Here is a 12,290-nt window from a genome sequence, read left to right on the forward strand (position 1 = left end):
TAAGTTTTAAATTGTGTGCTGTTCTGAGCAGCATGATGAAATTTGCCATCGTCCCACTCCATCCCACCCAGGACAGAAATCACCCCTTCGTCCAAGGTATCCAGGCTGTATAGGCTGGCTGCCCACCCATTAGCCACTTAATAGCCATCTTGGTTATAGGATCGACTACTGTGGTACTCTGGTGCTTGTGTTCAAGTCACCCTTATAGTAACCTAATGCTACCTCCCAATGTCTACACCATTCACCTCCATCATCCCATTACATAAGTACTGCATCCTCTCACATCATCACAAGAAGGGTGAGTGTGGTACAATAAGATATTTTGAGAAAGAAAGACCACATTCACATAGTTTTTATTATAGTATATTGCTATAATCGTTCTGATTAGCTACTGTTGTTAATCTCTTACTGTGCCTAATTTATAAATTAAACTTTATCACAAGTATATATGTGTAGAAAAAAAACATAGTATATATAGGGTTTGTACTATCTGTGGTTTCAGGCATCTATGGGGGTGCCTTGGAACATATCCCCCATGGATAATGGGGAACTACTATATTTCCCTTTTGACATGCACTGTTTATTGATGTTCTTATGATCCAAGCACCATGTCCAGCATTCAGTGCATCATCGTAATTCTAACCACTCTCTGTGGTAAGTATCATGAGCCCCTTTTACAGATAGGAAAGTAAAGGGAGCTGGCTAGTAAATGGCATGGCCGGGGCTCTGGCTCAAGTCTGTGTGACCCTGGAGAAGTGCCTAAACATCGCTGAGCCTCAACATTGCTTTCTTTGCTTGAGGAAACAAGATGCTGAGTAGAAGGGGCAAGACCAGACATTCCCGGGAAGGTACTTTAAAGATGCTACGCAGAGGAGGGAAATTAACCAATTTGTATATTTAAAAATAATTTGGAGGAAAACACAATGAGATACCACTCACGCCTCTAGAATGTCTATAGTCAAAACTAATGGAAAATAACTAATTTTGGCAAGGAGCAGAGAAATTGGAACGCTTGTGGATTGTCAACAGAATGTAAATTGGTGAAGCCACTGTGGAAAACAGTTTGGTGGTTGCTCAAAAAGTTAAACATAAAATTGCCATATGGCCCAACAATTCCATTCCTAGGTATACACCCAAAAAAACTGGAAACAGGTACTCAAACACTTGAATGTTCATAATGGGACCATTCACAATTGTCACAAGGTGGAAACAACCCAAATGTTCATCAAATGATGAATAAACAGAATATATTCTATATCTACAATGGAATACTATTCAGCCATAAAAGGGAATGAAATACTTATAGATTCTACAACATGGATGAGCCTTGAAAACATTATGCTAAGTAAAAGAAGCCAGTCACAAAAGGCCACTTATTGTATGATTCAATTAGATGAAATATCCAGAATAGGTACCTGCATTGAGACACAAAGCAGACTAGTGGTTGCCAGGAGTTGGGGGAGGAAGGAATGGGGAGTGACTGCTAACAGGTACAGGATTTTCCTTCGGAGTGATGAAAATGTCTTGGAACTAGATAAGGATTATAGTTCTACAACACTGTAAATGTACTAAACTGTACACTTTAAAATGGTTAATTTTAAGTTATGTGAATTTTACCTCAATTTTTAAAAAATGGCTTAGAGGGGTACAGTAGATATGAAGGAACCTTTTTCACAATGGTCTAGACGAGAGATGACCATTTGGGTGGTGGCAGTGGAGATGAAGTGAAAGGGGCAGATTCAAGAGTATTTTGGGAGGCAGACTCAACAAATCTTGAAAACAGAATATATATGGTAACTAGAGGCCCGGTGCACGACATTCACACACTGGGGGGTTCCTCATCCCGGCCTGAGATCTCTCATAGTGCGGGATCCCTCAGGGGATGTCTGCCTGCCGAGGAGCAGGCCTAAGCCGGCAGGCGGACATCCCCCGAGAGGTCCATAGCACTGCCATGAGCCTGGCTTCTGGCTGAGTGGCATTCCCCCTGTTGGAGCGACCTGACCACTCCTGCATTGAGTGTCTGGCCCCTGGTGGTCGGTGCATGTCATAGTGACCGGTCGTTCCACTGTTCGGTCGATTTGCATATTAGGGTTTTATTAAATAGGATATTTATGCAGGCAGCATGTAACAGGGGAGGCAATGAGGGAGGTGAGGCAGGCAGCAGGCAGCCAATTGGATGGGTACTCCAAAAGCTCAAACCTAAATCTAGGAGAGTGGGTGTGGTAAACAGAATAATGGTTCCCCAAAGATGTCCATGCCCTAACTCCCAAAACCCATGAATACGTTAGGTTAAATGGCAAAGTGGAATTAAACTTGCAGATCAAATTAGGGTTGCTAATCAGCTGTCCTTGGGATAGGGAGATTAGCCTGGATTATTTGGATAGGCTCAATGTAATCACAAATGTTCTTATAAGTGGGAGATGGAGGCAGAAGACAGAGAACCAAAAAGATGGCAGCAGGAAAAGAATTTGACTGGCTTTGCTGGCTTTGGAGGTGGAGAAAAGAGCCATGAGCCAAAGAATGTGGACAGCCTCCAGAAGCTGGAAAAGGCAAGGAAATGGATTCTCCTGTGGAGCCTCCAAAAAGGAACACAGCCCGGCCAACACCTAGTTTCAGCCCATTGAGACCTGCTTCAGACTCCTGACTTCCAGAAGTGTCAGATAATAAATTGGTGTTGTTTTAAACCTCTTGTTTGTGGCAATCTGTTACAGCAGCAAGAGAAAACTAATACCATAGGGAAGCGTTGACAACTAAAGGGGAAACTCAACAGACCTGGCAACAGATGGGGTGTGGGTGGGAAAGAGATAAAGGCATCAAAGTCAACTCAGACTTCTGATCCTAGATCACCTTAATGAAGGAAAGGTGGCAAGAGCCATTAGGAGGCTTGGGGCTTCAGAGGAAAAGGGAGAGAGGGCTGCTGTTTGAGAGGACCGGGGAAGGATGGCTTCCAGGAGTAAGTAGCATTTGCAAGGAGCCCTGATGAATTGGCAGAACCTGAAGGATAAGGTGGGAGAAAGAATGTGAGCAAATTAGAGGGGGAGAGGGCTGAGTGGGTACAAGGAACAGTGAGCATTCTGGTTGAATGGCTCAAGGTGAACAGCACTGGGAGAGATGTTGAAAAGATGGGCGATGGATGAGAAGGCCTGTGCATAATACCCTGAGGGATCAAGACTTCATGCAGCAGACAGTTGGAGGACAGCAGGGAATTTGCACTGGGTAAGGGTCTGGATAACAAGATTGGAGTCCATTTTAGCAAGCTTAGAGTCAGTAATAAGTGATGAGTGTGTGGGTAGCAGTGGGGGTGGGAGTAGATTCTAAGGGTAAGACTCTCTCCAGTCTCAGGCATGTCACCAGGTCACCTGGTAAACCCTGACTGCTCTACAGCACCAGGAAGACACTGATGATCCAAATTCACAGCCTGGGCCCTTGTCCAGAGGCTGGGGGTAGAGGAACATCACGAGCCTCTCTATGTCCACATTTGCTTGCCTGGTAGAGAGAAATTCTCTTTACTGGCCCGACTCCTCTACAGGTAAGGCATGTACAGAAAGCATTCGTTAAAACGTACTATATTCAAGTGGGGATACACATGACATTACCACATGCTGCTTTCCTCACATTCACTGGCTCACTAGGCAGACTGCTGACCACGGGCCCTCAGAGCACTGTCCTCAAGCACTGGGGCATCTGTGGGTCAACATGAGAGCACTAGGAGGGCAGGAGAAACATAGGCTGCCACCTGAATTGGGTGTTTGAACAGAGCACCTGGCAGCAGCCCCTGCTGCAGAGAGAGCAATGACGGAGGCACCTCTGACCTGGAGGACCTAAAGGATGAGGAAGCATAACACACAGACAAAAACACCTCCCACGGTGGCAGGAGGAGTTCAAATTAACTGAGTGCAAACTGCACCCATAAGTTTGGGGGAGGCAGAGCTATTATCTTCACTCTCTGGTCAAATTGAGCTGAAATGGACCAAAATAATTCAAAGCTCAAAAAGCCATGTTTGGTATTTCTGAATTCTCCAAATTCCTTTCAGATTATGGAATGTCAACTGGAAGGAGGCATCTAGTCCACCCTCCTTGTTTTAACTGTGAGAAAAATAAAGCTCAATTTAGACAAGGCCCTTGAACAAGGTCAAGGTCAGCGCTGGACTAGCACTCCACAGTATTTATCCAGGATCTTCCTGCTTATACCAGAGAATTAGTAACTTGATTTTGTGAATGGTTTCTTTTTTTGCAATTTGTAAGAAAAACCTGAATAGCACCAATAGGGATATTAAACCAATTCTGATTTTTAGGATCTTGAATAAGTTTCTATTTTAATCTGTACTAAAAGCATTTTCCTGAAGGCAGAAATCATACTCACTGGTATAATTTAAAGATGTTATCACCATTTCAAAGACATCCATTTTCGATTCTAAACCTTAGCATCATGTTTCTGAGCCATAGGGTGGAAACAATCCAAATGTCCACTGATGGATGAGTGTGGTGGTGGTGGTGGGGGATGACATACATACACAGAATAGAATATTAGTCAGCCTTTGAGAGTACGGAAATTCGGACACATACAACAACATGAGTAAACCTTGAGGACATTATGCTAAGGAAAAAAGCCAGACACAAAAGACAAATATTGCATGATTCCAGTTATATGAGAATATAGAATAGTCGAATTCATAAGAGACAGAAAGGAGAACAGTAGTTACTGGGGCTGAGGGGAGGAGACAATGGGGAGCTATTGTTCAATGGGTACAGAATTTCAGTTTTCAATGATGAAAAAGTTCTGGAGGTGGATGGTGGTGATGGTTGTACAACAATTAAAACAACTTAATGCCACTGAACTGTAGACTTAAAAATGGTTAAACTGATGAAAGTATGTTATGTATATTTTATTACAATAAAAAGGGTACTAATCCCCCCAAAAACTATCTTAAATACTTCATTTCCTAAATTTGTTGTGTGTGTGTGTGTGTTTTTTTCTTTCAGCAAATCTATACTTGAGACTTACTATGTACCAGATAGTATGGTATAAAGGAATAAAGGTTGGGATAAACTGGCCAAGTCCCTGCTCTCATGAACATTTGGGGGGTGGGGGTAGGGTGCAGACAGACAATAAACAGATAAATGTACAATGTCAGGTGGAAGTGAGTGCAATGGAAAAATCATTAGGCAGAGTGAGGTAGAAGAGAGTGCAGAGGCTGATGGGGGGAGGGGTGCTATGATTACAGGGTGATTGGGAAAGAATCCCCCCATGAGTAACATCTGAGCAAAGACTTGAAGTGGCAGAGTGCTGCAGGCAGGGGACACAGCTCTGTAAAGGAAGGGGTAATGGGGTGGAGGAGGTAATAGGAGGCACAGAACACAGAGCCACTTCTTGTTTCTTATAAACTTTTCAAAGGACAGTCGGTTAGTACAGAAGTATTTCCTCTACTATCTATGTGTCTTTCATTTGTCCTAAAAAATAATCAGGAAAACCAACTCCCCTACCTTATTCTAATAGGCATGTTTGTAAGGAGACAATTTACATCTCCCATGGCTACTAATTTACATCTTCCATTGCTAGAGCGCCCTCCAGTGTCTCTGTATGAAAATAGCACTTGGCTTGGATTTTTTTCCCCCTTTTTTTTTTTTTTTTTTTTTGTATTTGGCCAAAAAATAAAGTGGGCATATCATCCCTCTCACAAAAAATACTGAGACTAATTAAGAAGACAATTCAAGTGCAAGTGCTTTAAAATAAGCCTGCACAGCCTGTAAAATGGTACAATGTATATATGTGCAATGATGTTTTTAAATGACCATATAAACTTTAAAAAAGGTTCAAAGAGAGGCCCTTATTTTGATAATATACAATTTTTCAGCATTGTAGAACTTTCAATTAACCAAACACCATCTACCACTAAACTGTAACCCTAATTTTACTGGGGGTGGCAAGTAGAATAATAAAGTTTGTTTTTTTAAATGTTGTCTTACAATTTTCAATATCCTGCAAATACCCCGCACTGGAGTGACTACCTTCTCAACCAGAATATAATGCAGAGAAACCGTTAAGACAGTCTTGCCCATACCAAGCGTCCTAGTGAAATAGAATCCTTGCTTCTCATGGCAATTGGCTTTGTTCCTTTTTTATGAAATCTGGCATCTTTGTTAATACAAAAGCCTAGCTAAGAGGAAGATGCTACATGTGGTGTAGTTCTGAAGAGAACTCGCAGGAGAGGAAAAACTTCATGGCTGTTTACAGAAACACCTTGTAGCTAGGTCAGAGTTTTACCACAGAGGGTAAAACTACCAGTGGCTGGCAGCCGGGGGAGGGGTTCTTTCCAGGCCTGGAGCTGCCTGCTGTGTAACCAAGATAGTCTGCTTCCTGTACTGTGCGTAGGTCTGCTGATGCCAAGGAAAATGGGCAAATAAGCCTCCACACAACATATTGGAATCCAGGTATCTAGCTCCTGAATTTCTGGAGGGTGATTTGACAAGCACCAAAAGGCTTAAAATGTCCATACTCTTTGATCCAGCAAGTTGACATGTAGAAATTTACCTCCAAGGATACAAGTAAGGGTAGCCAAATTTGGGTATAGGGACACTTATCTCTGTACTTCTGAGAAAGAAAACTTGGAAATAGACCACATGAACAACTGTGGTTGTATACATGCAAATACAAGTATGTATGAGAGTTGTGGAACAATAGTGAACATCAGTGCTCCAAGGTCAGGTTAACATTCTAAACTTTAATCAAAACATAAAAGCAAAGCAACTGCCCAGCCAGCATGGCTCAGTGGTTGAGTGTCAGTCTATCTATGAACCAGGAGGTCACAGTTCAATTCCCTGTCAGGGCACATGCCCAAGTTTTGGGCTCGATCCCCAATGTGGGGCATGCAGGAGGCAGTCGATCAATGATTCTCATTCATCATTGATGTTTCTATCTCTCTCTCTCTCTTTCCCCCTTCCTCTCTGAAATCAGTAAAAATATATATTAAAAAATCACGATACCGAAAATAACATTTTATAAACTCAAACCCATTCTTTGTTTTTAAATTAAATTTACTGGGGTGACATTGGTTTGCAAAACCATACAGTGTTCAAGTGTACAACTCAATAAAACATCATCTGCACACTACAACATGCGCCCAAAGCAAAGTCTCTTTCCTTCCCCGTTACCTGCCCCCTCCCCGCTTTGCCCACCTCCACCTACTCCCCACCCCCTTTTCCTCTGGCTATCACCACACTGTTGTCCATTTTTATGTGTTGTGTGTGTGTGTGTGTGTATGTGTTTTGCTTAATCCCTTCACCTTCAAACCCATTCTTGATCAAAACTCTAAGCAGGGATGACTTCAGCAAAATTGCAGAGAAAGGACCTTCAAAAAATCCTACCCTCCATAAAAATAATAAAAATATTTACCAACATTGTCAGAATCAACTTTTTTCAGAACTCTAGAAATTAACCAGTCTTACAGCAATCTGGAAGCATTTACTGAACATGGACGAACAGCAAACTATGTAAGTTTTTTTAACTTACCCTATGCCTCCTCTCCCCAATTTGGTGGTAGCCTTGAAAATCAACAGCCACAATCACCTGAAAACCAGCAGCCTGGCAGCCACTAGAGGAGGCAGGGCAGGATTAGAGCTCTTTCAAAGCCCCATTCCCAGAGAACTGTCACTATTTGACCTGCCTGGTGGGTCCCTGGAAGACCCCACTTGCAAAATTGACCTGACTTGGAGCTCAAAAAGTGAAAACAGCATTTTCTCTGAGGGCGTTTGTTGAAAACAATCAGAAGCAATTATCTAACATCACAGCTACCTGAGATGGTGGTTAACAATTGGTGCAAAAACAAACTAACCAAAAAGCTTAGTAGGAAAAGCTGGAGAATGAGATATGCATAGTAAATCTAAAAGGACATGCACAATTATAGGGCTGCTGCTAGCAGACTCACTTTAAAAGAAATACTAAGGGAAGTTCTTCAGGCTGAAAATAAGTGATCCCATAATTCAAATTCACACACACAGCAATGGTACAGGCGATATGTAATTATAAAACACAGTATAAATGCATATTTTTGCTCCTTTCTTCTCTTACCTAATTTAAAAAACAAAGGTATAAAAGAATACTGTATAAACTGTATTGTTAGGCCTTTAACATACAGAAATGTAATATATTTGCCAATAATAACACAAAGGAGGTGGGTGGGAGCAAAGATGTACTGGGCTACAGAAATGGCACCAGATGGCAACTCAAATCCACAAGAACAAATGAACAGAACCAGAAATAGTGAGAAGTCTATTATAACAAATATACTATAAAGTGTGTGTGTGTGTATGTGTGTGTGTGTGTGTGTGTGTGTGTGTGTATATATATATATATATATATATAGTATGTGTGTATGTATACTTCCATCTCCTTTTCTAAGTTTCTTTAAAAGCGATAAAATTATGTAAGTAATAACTATAACAATGTATTACCAAGTTTACAAATATATATAAATATGTGTATAGCAATAATGCCACAAAAAAAGAAAGGGGGATAAAATTATATAGAAGTAACATTTCTCTATCTTCTAGAATTAAGTGTAAATCAAAAGTAGGTTCCAATTTATTAAGATATATATGGTAATGTACAAACAATGAAATATTATCCAGTCATAAAAAGTACTGAAGTTCTAATACATGCTACAACATGGATGAATCTTAAAAACATTATGCTAAGTAAACTAAGCCAGAAACGAAAGGACAAATATTATGTAATTCCACTTATATGAAATATCTAGAAAAGACAAAGTCAGAGAGATGGGAATAGATTAGAGATTACCAGGCACCGAGGAAGGAGGAGTTATTGCTTCACGGGTACAGAGTTTCTGTTTGAAGTGACAAAAAAAAAATTGGAAATAGAGAGTGGTGATGGTTACACAAGAGTGTGAATTTAATAATGCCACTAAGTTGTACGCTGAAAATGGTTAAAATGGCAAGGCTATGTCTATTTTACCACAATTTAAAAAAAAAGTATATGGTAAGCCCCCCAAAATGTATATGGTCACTAAAAAAAAAAACACCAAACTTTAAAAATAATTAAAATATCATTAAAGAAATTGAAAATATTACATTAGAAAATATTAACTTAAAACAAAATAAAGCAGCAAAGAGTAGGTGTACGGTTGTTTATATGGAAAAAGATACAATAATTAATAAATAACAATATAAGAATAAACTGTGTTTTGCATACTCACAACTGTAAACCTACTTTTGCCCCACCCTTTATACACATATGAGAAACCAATACCAAATAAACACATTACAAAAAGGAAAACTACAGACCAATATCTGTCATGAACATAGATATAAAACTCTCAACAAAAATATTAGCAAATAAAATCCAACAATGTATAAAAAGAGTTATAGCCCAGATGGCTTGGCTTGGTGGATAGAGCGTCAGCCTGCGGACTGAAGGGTCCCAGGTTCGATTCTGGTAAAGGGCATATGCCTGGGTTGTGGACTCAATCCCCAGTGTGGAGTGTGCAGGAGGCAGCCGATCAATGATTCTCTCTCATCATTGATGTTTCCATCTCTCTCTCTCTCCCTTCCTCTCTGAAATCAATAAAAAAATTTTTAAAAATAAAAAGAGTTATACACATGAACAAGGGGATTTACTCCAGGTATACAAGGCTGGTTCAACATTCAAAAGTCATTAGTGTAATCTGCCACATCAACAAGCTACAAAACAAAAATTATATGATCATATCAATTGATGCAGAAAAAAAACTTAAAATCCAACACCCATTCATGACAAAACACACACACACACACACACACACACAAAACAAACAACTGTCAGCAAACTGTAGATTAAAAAAATCTACATCACAGCTATGTCAGACTTACTGGTGGGAAACAGGATGCTTTCCCTAAGTTTGGGAACGACGGAGTAATGTCCCCTCTTATCACTTCTATTTAGCATCATACTGAAACCACCATCTATATATATAAAAGGCTAAGCAACCATCCGACCGTCCAGGAGGTATAACGTGCACTGACCACCAGGGGGCAGATGCTCAACGCAGGAGCTGCCCAGCTGCAGTGACTTGGTAGTGGCGGTTCTCGGGTGATGCACCCGGAAGCAGAGAGGAGGGACCCAGATTCTTCGCAGGGCCGTGTGATTCCACCTTCGGCCGTGGGTTATGTTGTTGCTGGGGCACTGTCGGCCCCGAATCTGGTTTACTGCACACCTGTGTTTGCGTTCCACACCCTGTACCACAGCAACTTTGCAGAGTGCCCTCTTGCACTCTGGGACCCCTCGGGGGATGTCAGAGAGCCAGTGTCGACCCAATCCCCACAGGCAAATGAACTTGGGTAGAAATGAAGACTTCTCTAAGCAGGCTTTCCTAAGTTCACATTTGGCGCCTTTGCTTCTCCCATCCCCGTGTGTTCTGAAGACACCTGGATGGGAGGATTTAACTCAGGGTGTAGCCTCTGGAAAGCAGCCGCATGGAAGCCTGCAGCCCAGGCCGTGGTCGGGTGTGTAGGTGTGTTGAGAATGAGCCAGTGCTAATGGAGGTGAGAGCAGTGTACGCTGAGCACCGAGCACCTTAGAAGCAGGTGACTGTGTGTGGTCACTGGACCCACTGTTGAACAGGCCCCTTCATAGGCCTGAAAAGAGACTTTCTGGAAGGGTCTGCATATACACCTCAATGACTCCTCTGGTTCCAGGGCCGATCCCCTGAGCTGGGGGCCATGTCCCTGGCCTGGGTGTAGGAAATGGGAAGGTGGGATGCATTCACCTGTTCGGTCTTGGCATGGGACACTGGTGAGTCAGGAAGCAGGGAGCAAGCAAACGTAAGAAGTTCTGGAACCATAGACTTGGTTTCTGAACCAAACTCCGAGCCTCAGTTTCCCCATCTTTATAAACAAGTCACTGGACTTCACATGGTGGTCAAGGAAGCAAATGAGATAAGTTGTATTCAGGCAAGTGGTAGACCAACGGTTCCCAAAGTGTGGTCCGAGGACACCTGAGGGGTCCCCGAGACCCTACTCTCTGAAAGGGTCTAGGAGGGCTTCCCTTTTCCAACAAGTATCTGCATCTATGTGAGATCGAAATTTCCTTGTAAATTTCCCCCAGAACAGCTGATATGAGAATTGTCCTTTATTAAACCAGAGGTTTTCAAAAATATAAAACCATGTCACTCTTCTTACTTCACACACACACATATATATAGTTATTTATACATTAAAGATGTCATTTGTGTTAAAATGTAAGGGGTTTGTTATTTTTAAATAAATATCTTTAAAGTGTTTTAATTCCTCATACAGTAAAAATCAAGATTCTAGCAAAAGCTCTTAAGGGTCCTCAATAATTTTTCACGTGTAGAGGGGTCCTTAGACCGAGCAGTTTGGGAACCGCCTTCGGCACACACTAGGGAAGGTACTCCAGTTCCTTAGGTGAGCAGCTGAGGTGACGCCAGGCCTCTTTATGGAACCTCTGCGCGTTCACCGCTCCCATTAGTGGGGAGGCTGGTTTGTTTTCCGGGGCTGACAGACCGAATGTCTGCACCCACATTCCGGGTCTGCACCCACGTCCCACAGGGAGGCGCGAGCAGGGAGCGACCTTGGCAGACAGAGGTCGGCCGGCACACGGGGGCGCACAGCACTCCAGCCCCGCCGGGGCTCCTACCGGGACTCGCGCAAACCCATTGTGCCGCGGGCGGAGCCCGGCACGAGCGGCGGATAAAGGGAACTGCACTCACAGCCTCGGCAGCGCCGCCGCCGCCGCTCCGCGCGCCGCCCTCCGCAGCAGATGTAGCGCCATCTTCTCCACGCATGCGCCGCGCCCCGCCTGCCCGTCCCCCTGCGCCCCGCCCCCTGCGCCCCGCCCCTTACTTCCCGCGGCGTGGCCACGCCCCTCAACCCTACTTCCCTCGCGGGTCTCAGGCCCTGCTTCCGACCTTCCCGCCACTCCGGCTTTTCTGCACGCCCCGCCCAGCCCCTGCAAGCCACGTCCCCCAGCTGCGCACCTGCTCTCCGCACCTGCCCTGATCAGAACTTCCTGGGCAGAGCTGCGGGTGGCTCCTTCTTGAGCAGGTTTTCTGCTGACTGAATCCAACTCTCCCCGTGCTTGTGGGGTTTTCAAGGCGGCTATTGACACACCTTGCATTTTCTAGCCTGAACAGGACACATTTTCTAAGAATGTGTTGCTGTTGTTGTTAAAAATACTGCCTTAAAAAGTTTGTGAGCGTCACCATGTGCATGCCTTGGTTAACAATCCGTTATGGGAAGTATATGCCTGTAATAGGCAGCTGTCTGAGCCAGAAACA

At 43.1% G+C, this 12,290-nt stretch overlaps 1 protein-coding gene across 9 annotated transcripts in view; it reads right to left on the reverse strand.

Moving 5' to 3' along the window:
* Positions 1-11,820, reverse strand: part of CLYBL (citramalyl-CoA lyase) — a 231,246-nt gene extending 219,426 nt beyond the window's left edge. For 4 of the 9 annotated variants that reach the window (XM_080658596.1, XM_080658599.1, XM_080658595.1 and 1 more), the window contains exon 1: positions 11,724-11,815. In XM_080658596.1, coding sequence (XP_080514722.1) covers positions 11,724-11,785 — 62 coding nt within the window. In that variant the 5' untranslated portion in view covers positions 11,786-11,815. Of the gene's footprint in view, positions 1-11,723 lie in introns of all 9 variants that reach the window. The other 5 variants (XM_080658601.1, XM_080658603.1, XM_080658600.1 and 2 more) reach the window with 2 other exon arrangements.
* Positions 11,821-12,290: the final 470 nt, after the last annotated feature.

This window comes from Plecotus auritus (assembly GCF_963455305.1).
Source record: "Plecotus auritus genome assembly, chromosome: 3".
NCBI classification, from domain to species: domain Eukaryota; kingdom Metazoa; phylum Chordata; class Mammalia; order Chiroptera; family Vespertilionidae; genus Plecotus; species Plecotus auritus.